The sequence below is a fragment of the Aulonocara stuartgranti genome (assembly GCF_965226115.1).
Source record: "Aulonocara stuartgranti genome assembly, chromosome: 17".
In the NCBI taxonomy this organism is placed as follows: domain Eukaryota; kingdom Metazoa; phylum Chordata; class Actinopteri; order Cichliformes; family Cichlidae; genus Aulonocara; species Aulonocara stuartgranti.
The window spans coordinates 23647636-23665242 of record NC_138953.1 but is presented as its reverse complement, the minus strand read 5'-3'; the positions used below and the strand labels follow the sequence as shown (position 1 = coordinate 23665242).

Sequence of the window (17607 nt, the reverse complement as noted above, 5' to 3'; positions counted from 1 at the left end):
TACTGAACAAAGAGCTCAGTATTGCTTCCATGAAATTGAACTTTGTCAGTGCAGTCTCTTTGGAGATTTTAAGATGTCTCATTAAGTCAGAATTGTAGATTTCTCAGGTAAATATCTTGCAGTTACAGAGTAGCAGGTTCTGCTCCTGGTTGTGTCATGAGGTTTATTATAGTTTGTGTTTAACTTGTTTTTGGGAGTGTTTTTTAAGCTGCCGTAAGAAATTAACTTCCCACTTCTGTGATAAACAAAGTTTATTTTAATGGCTCTCCTACTTAATTTGGTATGGTTTATAAAAACTCACCACACACTTTGTTAGGCAAAATGTTCAACTGTTAGTTAATGCAAATGTCCAATCATCCGCAGCTCAGCGCATTTAGGCATGTAGACACGAACGAGACAACCTGCTGAAGTTCAAACTGAGCATCAGATTTTAGTGACTATAAATGTGATTCGGCCTTTGAGCTGACAGAGAGGCAACAGTAACTTAAATAACCACTTTATAACCCAGTTACGAGGAAGAGAATCTCTGAACGCGCAGTACGTCAAATCTGGAAGCAGATGGGCTACAGCAGCAGAAGACCACACCGACCGCTGCTCCTGTCAGCTAATCCATAAAAGTTAATTCTGTTTATCTGGACATAGCGTTTTTAGTGGGAGAAACGTTTTGTCACTCATCCAAGCGACTTCTTCAGTCTGCACTGAAACGTTTCTCCCACTGAGAACACTACGGCCAGATGAACAGAATCAACTTTTTGGGATTTACTTGTCTGGATGATTGAGCATGCATCCTGTCAGCTAAGAACAGGAAACTGAGGCTCCAGTTAAAATAGGCTCACCAAAATAAGACCACAGAAGATGAAAAAATGTTGCCCAAGTCTTGATTCTTGCTGTGACATTCAGGGTTAGAATTTAATGTAAAAATCATAAAAGCATGGATCCATCCCTTGTATCCATAGTTCAGGTTGCTGCTGCTTGTGTGCAGGATATGCACACTTTTACCTCCTTAGTACCAACTGAGTATTGTTTAAACTCCATGGCCTACCTGCATATATTCTTTGATTGTTGCCATCCCTTAACGGCCACAGTGTGCATATCTTCTGATGTACTCTGTACTCAAACGCCCTCCATAGTCCAACGGAGCACCTTTAGGATGCTCTACTGGAAGCCATCTCAGAGAAATATTACCAGCACCTTATTGAATCTGTGCCATGTAGAATTATTGCAGTTTAGAAGACAAAAAGAGGTCCAATTCGGCACTAGTAAGGTCAGCTGAACAGATACAAGATGAACAATTGTAACTGATTCAGGCTGTTTTTAAGATCTCTTTGAGCATATGTCTGTTCTTGGTTTTTGGTGAAGTGCCTTACTCACACCTACATTAACTCTTTCCACCATGAAGACCTTCCATGTACCCTAATTAAAGTGTTTTAACACCTCAGTATACATCATTAAAGATGAGATTTGATGACCATTAGAAGGGCAGAGATACCCCTCATTGACTTCTTAATGCATAGCCAGGCTTGAAATATGACCAAAACAAGTGTCAGCTCTATTTGGCATTCACAGAGGAAAGAGTTAGGGTTTAGTTTTAGTTTAGTTAACTAAAAGTAACTTTAGCAGCTACCTCTGCCCACTGCAGATCTAAGTATTTGCCTCCAAAGCCAAGAGGGAACCAAAGAAGGCGCAGCAGCAGCTGCAGCTGTTGTAAGTCAGGCAAGAACAAAATCCCACACGAAACAGATCAAATAACCGACCCAACCTGTTCTTTAACCCCGCTGTGACACACGAGCGTGAGGACAAACTTCCAGGATGGTTTTTTATTTCACACTGAAAAATGCAGGAGGACAAGGCAGACACGGTGACAGGAGAGAGGGCTGGTTGGGTTGGAGGCGGGGCCAGCATCAGGGCTGTCAGACAAATGAGAGAAATACACCTTTGTTTCTTTTAATACCGTACCCGTAGAGGTGAACGTAAACTCACAGCAGATCATTAAACTCACACGTTTGAGCCCGACCCTTCCGCTGAGCGTGGCCCTGTAAACACTGACGCAGAGAAAGGGGATCGAACTGTGAGCAGTTCACAAAACGTCACTGGAAACAGGATTGTGGACGCACGTTCAGCTACATGTCACCTCCTCCGAGTCCCATCAGGGGCGCAGAAGCCCCCACGTGGACAAAAATAAAAGCGCTGATTGTAAAAATAGCTTCACTTCCTTTTCCCGCAGAGCTGCCTCTCACACAGATCCTTAAGAAATCAGCTGATTTGACCTTCAGCTCCTCGGTGTGTGTGTTCAGACAGAAAATCGCTCCTGGACAGATTTCACTGTGTATTTTACTCCCTGAAACATTAAGGCTCAGATTTCCTGATGTGTATTAAAAACTTTTGGATTCATATTTAGAAACTGGCTAAGCATGTAGAACCTGCAGTACACTTTTTTTTTATTGTTTTATTTAAGTTGGTGTTAGTGTTGAATTCCTGGTTTGAGTTTACTTCCTGTGAGTACAGTTCCCCTGGCGTTTCCTCATCTGCTCCTCTCAGTTTTGTCTTTCTGTTTGTGTCTCAGGCTCAGAATGGTGTACTGCAGAACAGGCTTAAAGCCTCTTTTCACCAGGCTGAATCACCATGGCAACCTATGCTGGAGCAGGTTATGTTCAGAGTTTTGTTTAAAATCTGTGAAAGCTTTTTAACGCCACAGGAAAAAAAAAAGATTATTATCTCAGATGTTTACATTTATAAGTCGTCTCATGGCGAGATGTATTTATTTTTTTCCAATGGCGAGAACAATCTTCCGTTGGAAACCCACTGAATTGAGAATATAAAAAGTAAATGACTTTTAGTTTGAACTAAAGTGATTCCTTCGTCAGAGAGCGTCAGACCTGAACACACCGAGTCACCTTTTAATATTTAAATGTCTGCAGCGTTTTGGAGCTCTCGTGTGCAGCTGTCGAAATAAACAGCCTCACGCAGAGCTGTAAAACAAATGTTAATTTTAAGCCACCTAAAGCAGAGAAAGCCTGGTTATACTGAGCTTTGTTGGCAGCTTGCCCCTCTGTCTTCATGTTTAATGCCAGCATTGTTTAATGCAGCTTGGTTCGTTTTTGGTTACTTCCTGCTTTACTGAAGGTTAGCTTTGTGTCCTTTACCCGATTCCCTGACTATTCTCGCCTCTTAACTGTGTTCAGCTGCTGTTATGCCTCCGAGTGTTTTTAGATACTTATCTGTCTCCAGCGTCCTGTATTTGGGTCCAAACTTTGCAATTTTTAAGGAGTTCTAAACCTTTATTGGATGAGAACAGGTGAGAGGAGACAGGAAAGGAGGAAGAGAACTAAAGGAAGCCATCTGCAGCCTTTCAGCCTGCAGGTCGCTTGTTATTCTTTATATTATGAATAAATTTTTTCAAATTCCAATTTTATAAAATTTTTCGTGTTATTATTATAAATGAATAAAATCAGATGACTGTGGAGGGGTTTCTGCCTGAACACACAGTGCAGCTCTGATTTAAAGTTAAAAAATGTGCAACTAAAACCGTTTTTCTTCTCATACAATCAGAAGTTTCTTCCACATCTACAGAGCGACTGTGATCACGTTTCAGAGTGTGGATGACACCGGGGTCTGCTGACCTCAACACTGTAAGGTCTTCATCTTGTTATAGTGGTTCTGGTACCTGAGTTTTAACAGCAAACAGAGCAGTAAGAATTGTGGGTAATGTACAGTAATGTGGACGGATGGGTGACAGAGTGTCGTGGGCTGGATTTTCTCTGATGTAACACAGACATAAACACTGTCTCTGCTTAGTGCTCGGTTAAAGCGGTTTCATCTCTAGTCCTTCTCTGGGTTTTGTCTGTCTCTGCCCTCTTCGTCGTCCCCCTCTTTCTCCTCCTTGTCATCATCATCTCCGAACGTCTGCTCCTCCATGCTGATGAGGGAGTGTGAGCGAGCAGCCACCTGAGCTGCGAGGGCGGAGCTGAAGCTGAGCGCCTCAGAGCCGTGGATCTCCGTCAGTCTGTCCATCACAGAGACGGCGAAGACTTTAGGCTTCAGGAAGCAGTCCAGGCCGTTCTCCCCCTCCCCCTCCTCCAGGACGCCATCATACTGGTGCAGCTCTGACGCACCTCCTCCTCCTCTGCTGCAGACAGACGTTCCTCCCATCTCTGATTGCTCCACACCGCAGCTGAACTCTGTCACGGGGTCGGTGGAGGGGTTAGGCCTCACCCCATCGTGTCTTCCTTCCTGCTCCTTCTCTTCATTTCCAGCAGAGCGCTCTGATAGGTTGTTTCCTCTGTCGATGGCAGGTTCTCCTTTGCCCACAGATGTCAGATCGTCTGACGGCTGAGTGGAAGGGTCTGAACCCTCTGTGTGAACCGAAAGCCCCACGGCGGCTGCGAGAAAGAAAGAAAGACGTGGATGATTTCAGTGACATCTGCTGGTGGGGAAACTTGTAGGAATAATAATTATTTATTAGGCTCTGCTGCTAACTATAACATAACATTAATAAGGAACATTAGCTCAAAATTTGAGTAATAATTATTCGTTTTGCCTGCATGCATTTAAAAATGTACACGCAGATTTTATGAACTGTCATCCTGAGGATCAGTAGACGCGTTTTTCGAACGTCCAGTGCAGACCTTGGTCGCTGAAGAGCAGCTGCTTCCTCTTCATCCTCTCCCCCTCTGACGCACGGAAGCCCAGGACAGCTTTCAGCTCAGACAGGACGCGACGGGACTCCTCCCTCTCCCGCCGCTGCCGCTCCCGCTCCTCCGGTGACAACATGTCAGACCATGACCCTCTGCCTTCGCCATCAGAGTCCGAGTCAGACACGTAGGCCTCCCACTCCTGGTCGAATAAAAGAGTGGGAGAGGCTGACAACAGGGCAATAAGTCATCAGGGGAAGGGGCACGAGTTATACACATGGTTTCCTGTCCTGACAAAAAATACTCAACAATCGTGCTAAAAATAGCTTCAGATTTAATGTTAAACAGTCGACAGCTGATCTTACCAGCTCCTCCGGCACGGGGTCTCTGTCCAGGATCAGCGGGTAGGATGGAGGAGGATCGGGAACCTCAGGTGGAGGAGGACTGCACTGCTCCAGACCCTCAGCGCTGGCTACACAGAAAGATTTCAGACTAACATTATTGTGGGAAAGCAACAGTTTGGTCACTGTGCAGACAGCTGTGCTATGATTGGTCTATTTCTTGTCCTACAATGTGTTTAAGCAACTTCCTTCATGACCGGCAACAGTCTTGAGTCATGGTAAAGGAAGGAGGGATAAAAATAGGCCTGAAGTTACGTGAAACCACTGAGCTGATAACGTGGAAGTCACTGCGATGCCTTCACAGGTCGAACCTGACATTATGCGTTTGACCCGCCTCACCTGTACAGGCGTTGGCTCGTCTCAGCATGCGCTCCACCTGACTGATGGTGTCCTCCCAGCAGCCAGTGCTAGCCTGCATGTGTGGCTGCAGCTGGTGGAGCCGGTCGCTCAGGTCCTGGTAGCCCTCGAGCGTCAACTCCGTCAGCTCCTTGGACACCATCAGCTTCTCCAGGTCGTCCTCCAGGATGATCATCCTGATGATGACAAAGAAAGAGGTTCTTTATACACAATTTTCTTCTACAGGGAGTGCAGAATTATTAGGCAAATGAGTATTTTGTCCACATCATCCTCTTCATGCATGTTGTCTTACTCCAAGATGTATAGGCTCGAAAGCCTACTACCAATTAAGCATATTAGGTGATGTGCATCTCTGTAATGAGAAGGGGTGTGGTCTAATGACATCAACACCCTATATCAGGTGTGCATAATTATTAGGCAACGTCCTTTCCTTTGGCAAAATGGGTCAAAAGAAGGACTTGACAGGCTCAGAAAAGTCAAAAATAGTGAGATATCTTGCAGAGGGATGCAGCAGTCTCAAAATTGCAAAGCTTCTGAAGCGTGATCATCGAACAATCAAGCGTTTCATTCAAAATAGTCAACAGGGTCGCAAGAAGCGTGTGGAAAAACCAAGGCGCAAAATAACTGCCCATGAACTGAGAAAAGTCAAGCGTGCAGCTGCCAAGATGCCACTTGCCACCAGTTTGGCCATATTTCAGAGCTGCAACATCACTGGAGTGCCCAAAAGCACAAGGTGTGCAATACTCAGAGACATGGCCAAGGTAAGAAAGGCTGAAAGACGACCACCACTGAACAAGACACACAAGCTGAAACGTCAAGACTGGGCCAAGAAATATCTCAAGACTGGTTTTTCTAAGGTTTTATGGACCGATGAAATGAGAGTGAGTCTTGATGGGCCAGATGGATGGGCCCATGGCTGGATTGGTAAAGGGCAGAGAGCTCCAGTCCGACTCAGACGCCAGCAAGGTGGAGGTGGAGTACTGGTTTGGGCTGGTATCATCAAAGATGAGCTTGTGGGGCCTTTTCGGGTTGAGGATGGAGTCAAGCTCAACTCCCAGTCCTACTGCCAGTTTCTGGAAGACACCTTCTTCAAGCAGTGGTACAGGAAGAAGTCTGCATCCTTCAAGAAAAACATGATTTTCATGCAGGACAATGCTCCATCACACGCGTCCAAGTACTCCACAGCGTGGCTGACAAGAAAGGGTATAAAAGAAGAAAAACTAATGACATGGCCACCTTGTTCACCTGATCTGAACCCCATTGAGAACCTGTGGTCCATCATCAAATGTGAGATTTACAAGGAGGGAAAACAGTACACCTCTCTGAACAGTGTCTGGGAGGCTGTGGTTGCTGCTGCACGCAATGTTGATGGTGAACAGATCAAAACACTGACAGAATCCATGGATGGCAGGCTTTTGAGTGTCCTTGCAAAGAAAGGTGGCTATATTGGTCGCTGATTTGTTTTGGTTTTGTTTTTGAATGTCAGAAATGTATATTTGTGAATGTGGAGATGTTATATTGGTTTCACTGGTAAAAATAAATGATTGAAATGGGTATATATTTGTTTTTTGTGAAGTTGCCTAATAATTCTGCACAGTAATAGTCACCTGCACACACAGATATCCCCCTAAAATAGCTAAAACTAAAAACAAACTAAAAACTACTTCCAAAAACATTCAGCTTTGATATTAATGAGTTTTTTGGGTTCATTGAGAACATGGTTGTTGTTCAATAATAAAATTATTCCTCAAAAATACAACTTGCCTAATAATTCTGCACTCCCTGTATATGTTCTGCTTTGTTGCTATGGTGACCTGCCATCTCTGAATGGTACACGGTCTCCTTTTATTTAGAACGAGATTATTCAAGGTTTTCTCACTCGCTGAGCAGCGCTTTCAGGTGCAGCTGCAGGCTTCGGATGGAGGTGTGGAGGGTGTTGAGCTCTCGGCATTTCTCTCTGGCTCGCCCTGTCCTGTCGCAGCCTGTGGTCCTCGGCTGGGTCTCAAAGTGTCTGTGAAAGTCGAAGCTGCGCTGCACTTCGCCGAGACAGCTCGCCAGAGCGTGATGGAGGGGCTCGGTCACGGCGGAGATGGACCGGTAGAGCGGAGGAGGAAGAGGAAGAGGAGAGGAGGCGTCTTCTGTGGGTCTGATTTCCTCAGACTCCTCTACTCGGCTCGGAGAGAGGAGAAGGGCCAGCCGACGGAAACATTCGGAGCTTTGACCGACCCACAGCTGGAACAGCATCTGCATTAAGACAAGCCAATAAACCTGAGATAAATAGCTTCTTTCAGGCGTTCTTGCTTCGATATAACCAACACACTTCCTCTCTTTCTTCACCACTGCTTCAGGCTTTTGAAAATCAGAAGCCAAAGTGAGGTCAGAGCATGAATAGACTTTTTTGTATCCTAGTTATTTATCGAGCTCTAAAAGGTTGAAGAAAATAAGCGATTTGGCTAAAAGTGTCCGAAAATGTGTCTGAAAATAAACAGGAAACAGAAAGTATATGGCAAAATTCATAATAACAACTGTTTTGGTTAACTGAAATCAGGATTATTTAACAGGGGGAGCAGAGATGTTATCAAAAATCAAAGATTTTTTGAATTTTAGAAAAAGAAACAGACGTCTTTAGGGGGAAAAAAAAACTGTGCTTTTCCTGATTTTTGTGTTTTAATAATGAGTGGAAGCCAAAATTGTAAACGCAATGAGAATTTGATTAACTGCCTTTGACCCTTGGGCTTTACCTTCAAGGCAGGCAGGCTGTAGTCATCCGTAAGCTCCTGGGCCTGCTCGTCTCCCAGGTGTTCGATACCCAGGCCAAGCCCCAGCTCCTTCAGAGGCACCGCGGACACGTAGTTGGTCACATTATCGATCTCAGAGTTCAGAGGGAACGTTGATGGGCATTAAGGACAAGTGATAGAAGTGTGGAAAGTCTCTTTTGCATAAATACATAGAAGTTTATAAATTTCTCATTTTATATAGATCTGCGCGGATCTTTTCGAATAGTTTAAAGAGGTAGCCTTGACTGTCATCAAAGGAAGCTTTGGGATTTCCACCCACACCATCAAAGCCTCAACCTTCAAAGACAATCACATTTCCCTCAGATATGTGACCACGCTTTGATGACAACGATAAATTCAATTATGAGTTCGGTAAAGGACATTCAAATACTGAAGAGAAGAAACTGTCTAAATTCAAGCTCCTAAAAGCTTAAAAATCATGAAAATAAAGAATTCCCTGACAACAGCATCCACTCCCAGTTATCTCAGGTAAAGGATATGCCTTGAGCATGTGACAGGTGGCCCTGCGCGATGCCCTGAAGGCCGAACGCAGCGCCCGGTACAAGGCCTTCCTCAGTCCGATGAGCTGTTGGCCACGTAGCCCCGCCCCCGGCCCCGCCCTGCTAAAGGAGCTGGCCGCACTCACCCTGTCGAGCAAACTTGACAAGTGAAATGTGATACAACTGTGGAGACGTCCCAAAGAGGCAGGGGGGCAACACACAACACTGAACAACACATCACAGAAGACGAGACAAAGACACTGAGACGGGTTAGAAACGCTTTAGTGTCAGAAACAAGCAGGTGTGACAAGAACAGCTACGCAACTCAACACATCATCTTTTCTTAAATGAATCAATACTTGAGTATTAATCCAAGCTAGCAGCATGTAAATAGCTGTCCAAAGATAACCAAATCCATCCTCCAGCAGCTTTTGTGTAAAAAAGGTGGAGGCAAAAGAGGACCTCTGCAGGTCTGTTAGTCCTGGTTTATTGCAAAACACTACAATATAGTGATTAGAAGATGAAAATTAGAATATTTTACATATTTTAAACAAAGTTCTAGAAGCCGACGGACAACTTCAGGGAAAAAATAATTAGATACACTCTCATATCACTTATATCACTTATATGGATGGGTTCAAAAATGACTCCACTTGGTCACTTAGGGGTTAAAAAAAGAAAACGCTCATCATCACTGACTCCAGTAAAATGTGGACACAGAGGAGTACACAGAGACATCAGAGGAAAACAATCAAGGCTGTGCATATATGTGTGCCCTTGTAATCCTCTGAAATGACTGTGTGTGATGGGATGCACTACCAGGAGCTCCACACTGTTCTTTCAACTTCCAAGCAGAAAAACCGAGCCGTTCAGAATAAAAGACCTGAAAAAGGGTGCTATCAGCAGGAAGCATCACTGATAAGTCAACCAAATGTCAGGCGCTGATAGTTTACAACTTGTTTTACAGTAAAATGTAGACTGTTCGAAAAGCTGTGAGTAACGTTACAATATTTGCATGTAGCATGTGAGCACATTTGTCAAATCAGCCATAGATATATATACACAAAGATGCCCTTTTATATTAAAAGAGTGCTTATATCTATGATTATTAGCTTCTAGCAGCTAAATAACCACCAGGCACAGTGAACTATGAATTTTTGCCAAAAGGCATTTTGTTTTATATTGTGATGCTGATTGTTTTCCCCTTGTTTATTGACTGTGACATACAGTGCATCATGCCTACAGACAGACAGAGACCACAGTAGGCTAAAAATCAACGATTAACCAAGATAAACACAGAGGATAACTAATGGTTAGGACACAGAATTAGTTTAGCATAAACAGTCAAATATGGGACAACATTCTGTAAATGCCCACCTTAACTACACTGATCGATTGATGTGTGGGTGGATGTAAAACAAGCACACTTACAGGGTGAAACCTCTGGAGATGACTTCAGTCTCCTGCACCAGACGCAGGGCTTTTCGGGACAGCCCCGTCAGGGTCTTGCCGTTGTGAACCAGAGTCTGGAGCTGGGTGGCCCTGGTGTGGACAGCTCTCTGCATACGGCCCTGTCTCCACAACGTGACCATCCTCAGTCCCACCCAGCCCAGCAGGGCCAAGCCCCACGGAGCTGCAGCCAGCGACCACAGGCCCCCAGACACGGAGCAGAGCCCCAGCAGCACTGAGGCCAGGCCGACCAGCCCGGCCATGTCCCTGAGAGACGAGCACAGGGAGGAATTTTGACCCTGTCAACATTTATATGTACTGAGCCCGGATAAAAGGGCAACAATTTTACATGTCAGTGTTAGATTATTAGAGTTGGGGAGTACGTGGGAGTAAACGGCTGTGTAATGTCTTCTGTGGTTCTGGAGTCACATTAATTAAAGCTATAACGATCATGCACCACATCATCCTGTGTGTGATGCAATTTATATCTGCACTGGATTTTCTCCAGCATCAGCATTCATCAAACATTGTTAAATTCCTGTTTTTGAAGCTCTTTGATGTAAAACTCCCACTAAGATGCTGGATTTTCATGAATCATTAAAAATAATGAACACAGAGGTTCATTCTTGACCTCATAGAGACCTTTTCACTTAAAAGCTTTATGAAACATCAATTTTAGCCAAAAGAATTTTGAACTGTAAGAGCTTCATTGACAAACTAAGACTATTCACCTGTAAAACTTAATAATAGAGACTTTAAATGCAACCAGCTTTATAAAGACAATAATCCTTATTTATTTCCTGTCAAACTTTAGTGCGGCCCCTCACTTCATTGACCACTTGAAACAACACTTCCCTTAAAGGCCACCTGCCATTTAAGCCAGTTTTCCTATGATTGAAGGTGGCGCTTCTGTGCCAATGAAAGCCTACAGAATAGCTAAGTTTCATATGATAAGAATTTTGGTCAAAAAATTTGACATTTAGTTTTGTAGAAGATATCCAATACCTTGGATGCAAAAAAAGTCATTCAATATTTGTGAAAGGGAGTTCTCGACTGTCTGTTTCAAAGTGGCGTACCATAGGGAGGGCTTGGCGATGAGGCTCGGTCTAGGTAAGGTGTTCGCTCTGCGAGGCGAGCCAGAGGGTGAGGAGCCGAGGGTGAGCAGACTCGGGTCTAAGAGCTCGATCAGCTCCACGTCCTCCTGCAGCAGCACGTCCTGGTCCAGAATGCACCTGACCGAGTACTGGCCGAACATGCAGTCCTGCAGAGGGCAAAAAAAAAAAAGTTTATTTTAAAAAAACAAAACAAAAACAAACCAAACAAAAACACGAACTGCAGGCGCTGGTTTCAGTGCCAGTCTTCCTGCACCTACCAGCTTCTGGTCCAGCTTGCGAGATGCTGCCGCCTGGTGAAATGGGCTCCATCTCCATAAGGCCTCAGCCAGTCTCCATAAGCCCTGCATATTACACACAAGGGAAAGGTTTGGATCATTTAGGTCAGGATTCCATTCCAGCTTCATGCAATATTTTATCCCGCCAATAGTAAACAAAAGAATAAAAGTGAAATATCCCACTATGAATCACCTCTATGACTTTTTGTTTGCCAACATATTTATTACATTTTTAACACAAAACAAACAACTGATAGAAAACCTCAATCAGGACAACAAAGTACACAGCTATTATAATGAAAAAAAGGCTATTTAATTTAAAAAACACAAGAAAAACATCAATAAACAATAAACAACCATTCTCTACTGTCCGATCCAAATACTTCCCTTCAAAAATTTCAAATTTAAGTGTGTCATTCAGTTCAGTGACTCAGATGCACTGGAAACCATTGACCTGCTGGATCACTGCTCTGCACCCACATGTCTTCAGACTGTTTTGGTTTGCTTCGAGTCCCAGAACGAGTGTGCAAACACACTTCCAAAAAAAAAAGGGAAAAAAAAGGAGTATCCCAGGAGACAAAGCCTTTCAGGCAACCACAATAAGTGCAATGTGTGTTTGTGAAACACCCACGAGTCTTTTATATCAGCACCAGGGCACGAAAGCCACACAACCGCTTCACTTTGATGAATTTCTAGTTTAGCGTTTACACTTTCTGCCTCAACAAGACTACCTTTTATCCCTTCAAAAATGCAGGCCGGACAGAGGAAAAGGACGGGCTCCTTTGATTCCAGAAATATGAAAAGTTTGTACGCCCTTCATTCGACACAATGCAGACACACTTCTGTTTTATTTCTCGCTTCCTAGGAGCCTGGATTCCTAGCACAGTAAAATATACGATTAACTGAGACGGCGAGCCTCTGGCTTTTTGGTATGTTGTAACGTATTTTTTCATGTGCGGCTAAAACAACAAAAAAACAAATCCAACCCGTGTACTAGTCATGAATGGGATTTTCTTTTCACTAATCTGCTTAGTGTTGCTTAGTGGTATCAGTGAAATGCTTTGTTAAAAAAAACAGGACTCATTTTGAAAGACGTTTTCGGCCTGGAGGCTTTGGTTCTTGTTCTGCTAATGTTACAAAAAAATGAAGGCCAGCCTGGAGATTAGCGTGATAACATTATCTGAAGTCTGCATGTGCTCCAGTTTACAGCAGAAGCAGGGGGTTATTGATCCAACATGGGCAGCCAGGCCACTCTGACCCTTTTTCTCTGGGGATGAAAAGAAAAAAATCCAAAGTGTTATTAGTCTAAAGGCTGCGGTCGTACTGATTACTGATCAGAGAGTGAGTCTAACCCATCACCATGTGTGCTGCCAGTGTGGACCACAACTCTGTTCACTCTGGTGTGGAAAGTATAATGAACACCTGAAATACCTATGGCTTCTGCATTAACAGCAACATGTAGTTCTCAGGTTACAGTGCAGGGTTTTCAGCTACGATGTACCTGTGGTGCAGATTTAACACAGAAGCATAAATGCACTGTTGACTGTCTCCGTGGCTGTGAGTCAGCTGCCTCCAAACGTGCTGCGTTTGCAACTTCTTAAATATTCTCCAGACAAGCAACCTCGATATAACAGCGATTAAAAACAAAACAAATTCTGAATATAGTAAAAGCAAAACCAAAACTAAAGATTTCCAACAATATAAGAACAAAGCTGAAATGACCAATCTAACTGAAGGTAAACTCAAAGCAAGCCTCAAAATGAAACTGAAAGAAAAGCTCATTTGAAAATGCAAAATTATAACAACTCTGGAAACACAGAAATAGATCAACCATTTAAACTGAGAAAATGTTTTTAAGAAGTTGGGACTGAGCTGTGTTTACCACTGTGCAGCATTCCCTCTTCTTTTAAAAACAGTCTGTAAACATCTGGGAACTAAAGAGAGCAGCTGCTGGATTTTTGGGGGAGGAATGTTGTCCTGTTCTTGTCTGATAGATGATTCTAGCTGCTCAACAATCCTGGGTCTTCTTCTGGGTATTTTTCCCTTCACGATGCTCCAGAAGATCTGGATTACAGGCAGACTAGTTCAGCACTGTGACACTTCTACTATGATGCCATAGTGTTGTAACAGCTTCAGTATGTGGCTCAGCATTGTCTTGCTGAAATATGAAAAGCCTTCCATGAAACAGACTGGAACTTGGTGAACTTCTTTAATAAGAAACTCTGCCTTACTCAGATGCTCTTTCTCATTCCCAGCCATGTCACTGACCTGTTGCCAATGAACTGAATTATTTGCAAAATGTTCCTCAAGCTGTTTCTTTTTAGTACAACTTCCTTTTCTAGCCTTTTGTTGCCCCCATCTCAACATTTTGACACATGTCGCTGTCATCAAAATTTTAAATTACTTTATTTTTCCTAAAATGTTCAATTTTCAAGGTTTAAACATTAGATGTGCTATCAATGTTCTACTGTGAATAAAAAAGGCTTTATGAGATTTTACAGCACCCAACTTTTTTAGAACTGGGGTTGTATTTGGACCTATAATTAAAGTAAGGAAGCACAGTAAAGAAGTAGCTGAGAGGGAAGCATTATTCATTCATCAGTAGTGTAACTTCGGGAATAATGCCACCTCAAAAACCGAATAAACAAACAGCTTATTTTTCAGAATCTTTAAACACGCTGTGCGTTTACCCCGTGTTAGGGTCAGGATTTTACTGTAATGAGATCTGTCTATGTGGTCGAATCGTTTTTGCTTGAGCTCCAGCTTTATCTGGACTCCAGGAAACGGATCACGGTGGAACAACCAAAAAGCTTTCCTGCCTGATCTGAGTCCCTCATCCTCCTTGACTCCTTAGAACAACAGTGCACAGCAGGGAGGAAGCATGACACATACGGAAAGTTCCTGAACACCATTTCCCATTTCAGGAGGAGGGGAGGCCGAGTCATGTTGTCCTGAGCTTCCCATCCTCAGACTGAATCACAGGCCGCTTCAAACCGCAGACGTTTACGGTTAGCATGATGAAAGTACCATTAAAAATTCAGGAGTTTAAATCTTTTAATTGCAGGGGGAAAAAAGCATGTAGCACACATGTGATCATCAGCACACACACGCAGGCTGTAAACGGACGCTCACAGAGGCAGGAATTACGTCAGGCGGAAAGCAGCATGTCGGTAATCGTATTCAGGCGTTCTCTTCTGAGAATCAGAGCAGCAGCAGGGAGAGAAAAAATATACCTGAATCAGTGTGCATGAAGCCCTGCTCTCAATGTCTGTCCAAAGTGAAACATATAAACACAACTCACGCAACCGCTGTCTGTGGACGACTGCGTGTCAATATGTGTGAGGAGTCAATATCCAGATCAATTACTTTCTGCCTGACTGCACAATCGTGCACACATGCTGCCCGCTCAGGGCTGCAGAAAACATGGTTAGAGCAATAACCTAACCTGATGAGGGCTTGTTTGACAATGAAGAAGATGTTTTATATGACCTAAAACTTAATGTGCAGCCTATCTGAGCTCTAACAGAGAGCTGGTGTCAGAAACTGATCCACGTAAAGCACGCTGCAGTGTTTGGCTCGTAACATGTTCTGAAGGGGCAAACAGATTTTTCTCAGTATTTCTTTTTCGGCTCCATTGTTATTAATGTTAATAAGGATATTGTTAAATCTTATTGCTATTGCTATTTTTTCAGTAATTACAGGCAAATAAATGGACAGGTTCCACCATCTGAACAGTTTATATCTAATAAAAAAAATTAACCTTTTAATACCTTAAAGATCTTAACTTTTTTCTCATTTTTCACTATTTTCAGACACTTTATAGACCAATGAATAAATGAAATGATCCAAAAATAAAACAAGAAATATTATTGTTGTTATTAATTTATGTAACAGATTTAATATATATGTAATTTCTTGTGTTTTATGTAATGTATTTTCCTTCTATGGATCATGATTATGCAATAAAGATTAACTGACTGTAAGGTCGGAGCTGGATGTCAAGCAGTCTCTTGCTTATAAATTTATTTTAAGCTGAATCTGTGTTCCATTCACTCAACCGTGTAACAAATTTTTGTTTAACAAATGGCCAGAAGTGAGATTACAAAAGCACAGACTACTGTTAATTTGTGCATTTATTTCATTTTCAGACATTTTATAGACCAATCAACCAGGTAAATAATCCACAAAAAAGAAATTAAGAATTATTCCTAAACTCAAATATCCTATTTTAAAACTAACTTAACATTGGATTTTAGTCTGACTTTGTAAGATTTTTTCCACAGAGGAATAATGCAAAACTGTTTTTTATACATTTTAAACAAACTAATTATGTTCTTCAGCTAACAAACACATTGCTTCAAAGATCCCTGTGGTTTTTTCCCACCCTTTTTGAAGAACGAATAACTGCTTTTATGTTCTTTGTCACTCATGGATAGTGTTTTTTTAATAACAAGTTCTATCTACAAAGCCTTTTATTGTATTTTAAGATCATGTCTTTGTCTGGTTTGTGTGTCACTTGGGAGCAATGTGTTAGAGGTTTGATTTAGATCAAGTGGTTGTTAGTGTGTCGTTTCTGGGAGAGGATGTGGGGAACTCACTGAGGTTTTCTGTGGGTCTCCACCGGGAGAGGTGAGGTCTCCCTCTTGCTCGCCATATTCCTCCTCCTGTGATGCTGTCGGACATGCCTCAAAGTCTGTGTGCCCTAGATCCTGCAGATACTGGAAAAGAGGAGAATTCTGCAAAGAGAGAAAGAAAGAGACCGGTTAAGGAGGAGGGGGGAAATTGCATAAAACAGAGCCGGACGGATGAAGACTGGGAGAAGGAGAGGAAATGTGATGATTAGATTAATCAACTGGATTCAGGGTGAGCTGACACTCATCCCGATTTTTGTCCCAGTTTGTCTTGCCGTGAATAAAAAGACGAGGGAAAGGCAGAGACTTTCCCTCAGCTGAGTCTCTACCCTCTCTCCCATGCACCTTCTTCTCTACTCTGGGAGGATGTGAATCTGGAAATCATCTCACACTCACACAGACGTCAGCAGGCACCTAGTTCTTCTCTCCTCAAGTCTAAGCACAAGGTGTCATGTTATAATCCTTTCCTGTCAGAGAGGTATAAACAGAGGTATTGCTGCCTGCTTTAAGAAAGCTCAGAAGCAAATCAGCCATGCAGAAAGCAGAAAAATATCCCCCTGCTAAAATTTGCCCAAACGATGTCTGACCCAGTTCTCCCCAGCTGCTCCTCTGCTGCAGCTCTGATAAGCCAAAATAAAAACGCATATAGCACCAGCCTGCACAGACGGTTAAACAAATATTAACTGCCACTCACATGCATGGTCACACGAAGTCGCAGCTCATGTTGTCATCATCCTGGATGCAGAGGTGTGTGTGTCATTTTTCAGAACCGACGCATTGGACGTGGTCATCCCCACCCCACCTCTTAGTAGTGATGAAACACCAACAAACAATGCGCACAACTAGCCCGGCTCAGCCCCTTCTCATGACCACCAAAGCTCCTTGGTAGGAACACGGTTAAGCAGCCAGCCAAATATGTGGAAATGCTTAGGATTGGCAGTGCATGGCAACGGGGCAAACGGCAGGACTGATAGCTAGCTCGGCTAGCTAATGAATTGGGCTCGTAGCTCCTATATTTAGTACAGAACTCGAGCGGTATGACAAAGCATCGGTTGCAAGTTTTGCTAATAAACAGGGGTGGTAATACGTACCTCAAACACCACATCTTCATCAAACTCCTCAGTCATTGCTCTCCGCCATCAACACGCAGCCCGTTTAGCATTCTGAAGTTGTAGGCAACAGTAATCAGGGTAGGAGCAGCGGCTGAGAAGTTAGTTGTTAGCCGGTTGCTAAAGCTCGCCTACAACTTCCATAATGCCTCTGTGTCTTCCAAACGCCGAAAACGAACGTTCGGCTCGATACGCTTTAGAGAGCCTCAGGTGGTCACGAGCGGTAGTGTGGTTTCCCATCCGTTAATGCAAGGGGGCACAGGAGAGTGAAGTTTTCGAAAATTAGCGCGCAAAAAAACGGAAGTTATCTTCAAAATAAAATGCTTCATGTTTTTAACACTGTAGAGTGCTAAGATTTTAAG

The 17607-nt window shown here is 43.2% G+C and overlaps 1 protein-coding gene across 3 annotated transcripts; it reads right to left on the bottom strand.

Moving 5' to 3' along the window:
• Window positions 1-1741: 1741 nt before the first annotated feature.
• On the bottom strand, window positions 1742-17500 carry vezt (vezatin, adherens junctions transmembrane protein). Of its 3 annotated transcripts, none has more exons than XM_082510605.1 (12): window positions 17228-17500; window positions 16104-16241; window positions 11488-11571; window positions 11192-11376; window positions 10098-10382; window positions 8668-8825; window positions 8131-8279; window positions 7269-7633; window positions 5372-5565; window positions 4997-5103; window positions 4626-4833; window positions 1742-4379 (listed from the first exon to the last, which is right to left on the bottom strand). In XM_082510605.1, exons 1-12 carry the CDS (start codon window positions 17261-17263, stop codon window positions 3820-3822), a joined length of 2469 nt encoding a protein of 822 aa, XP_082366731.1. In that variant the 5' UTR covers window positions 17264-17500; the 3' UTR covers window positions 1742-3819. The 3 variants fall into 3 exon arrangements, with proteins under 3 accessions (XP_082366731.1, XP_082366732.1, XP_082366733.1); XM_082510606.1 differs by having other exon boundaries at window positions 8668-8813; window positions 17228-17499; XM_082510607.1 differs by lacking the exon at window positions 17228-17500 and adding an exon at window positions 16831-17215.
• Between the last annotated feature and the right edge of the window lie 107 nt (window positions 17501-17607).

What these genes read in the sequence shown, in the direction of transcription:
- vezt (XM_082510605.1), bottom strand. Translation starts at nt 17,263, where the DNA reads ATGACTGAGGAGTTTGATGAAGATGTGGTGTTTGAG. An exon ending in ATGAAGATGTGGTGTTTGAG is followed by an intron (nt 16,242 to 17,227) that starts GTACGTATTACC and finishes CTCTCTTTGCAG; the next exon opens with AATTCTCCTCTTTTCCAGTA. An exon ending in ATCGCCAAGCCCTCCCTATG is followed by an intron (nt 10,383 to 11,191) that starts GTACGCCACTTT and finishes CTCGTCTCTCAG; the next exon opens with GGACATGGCCGGGCTGGTCG.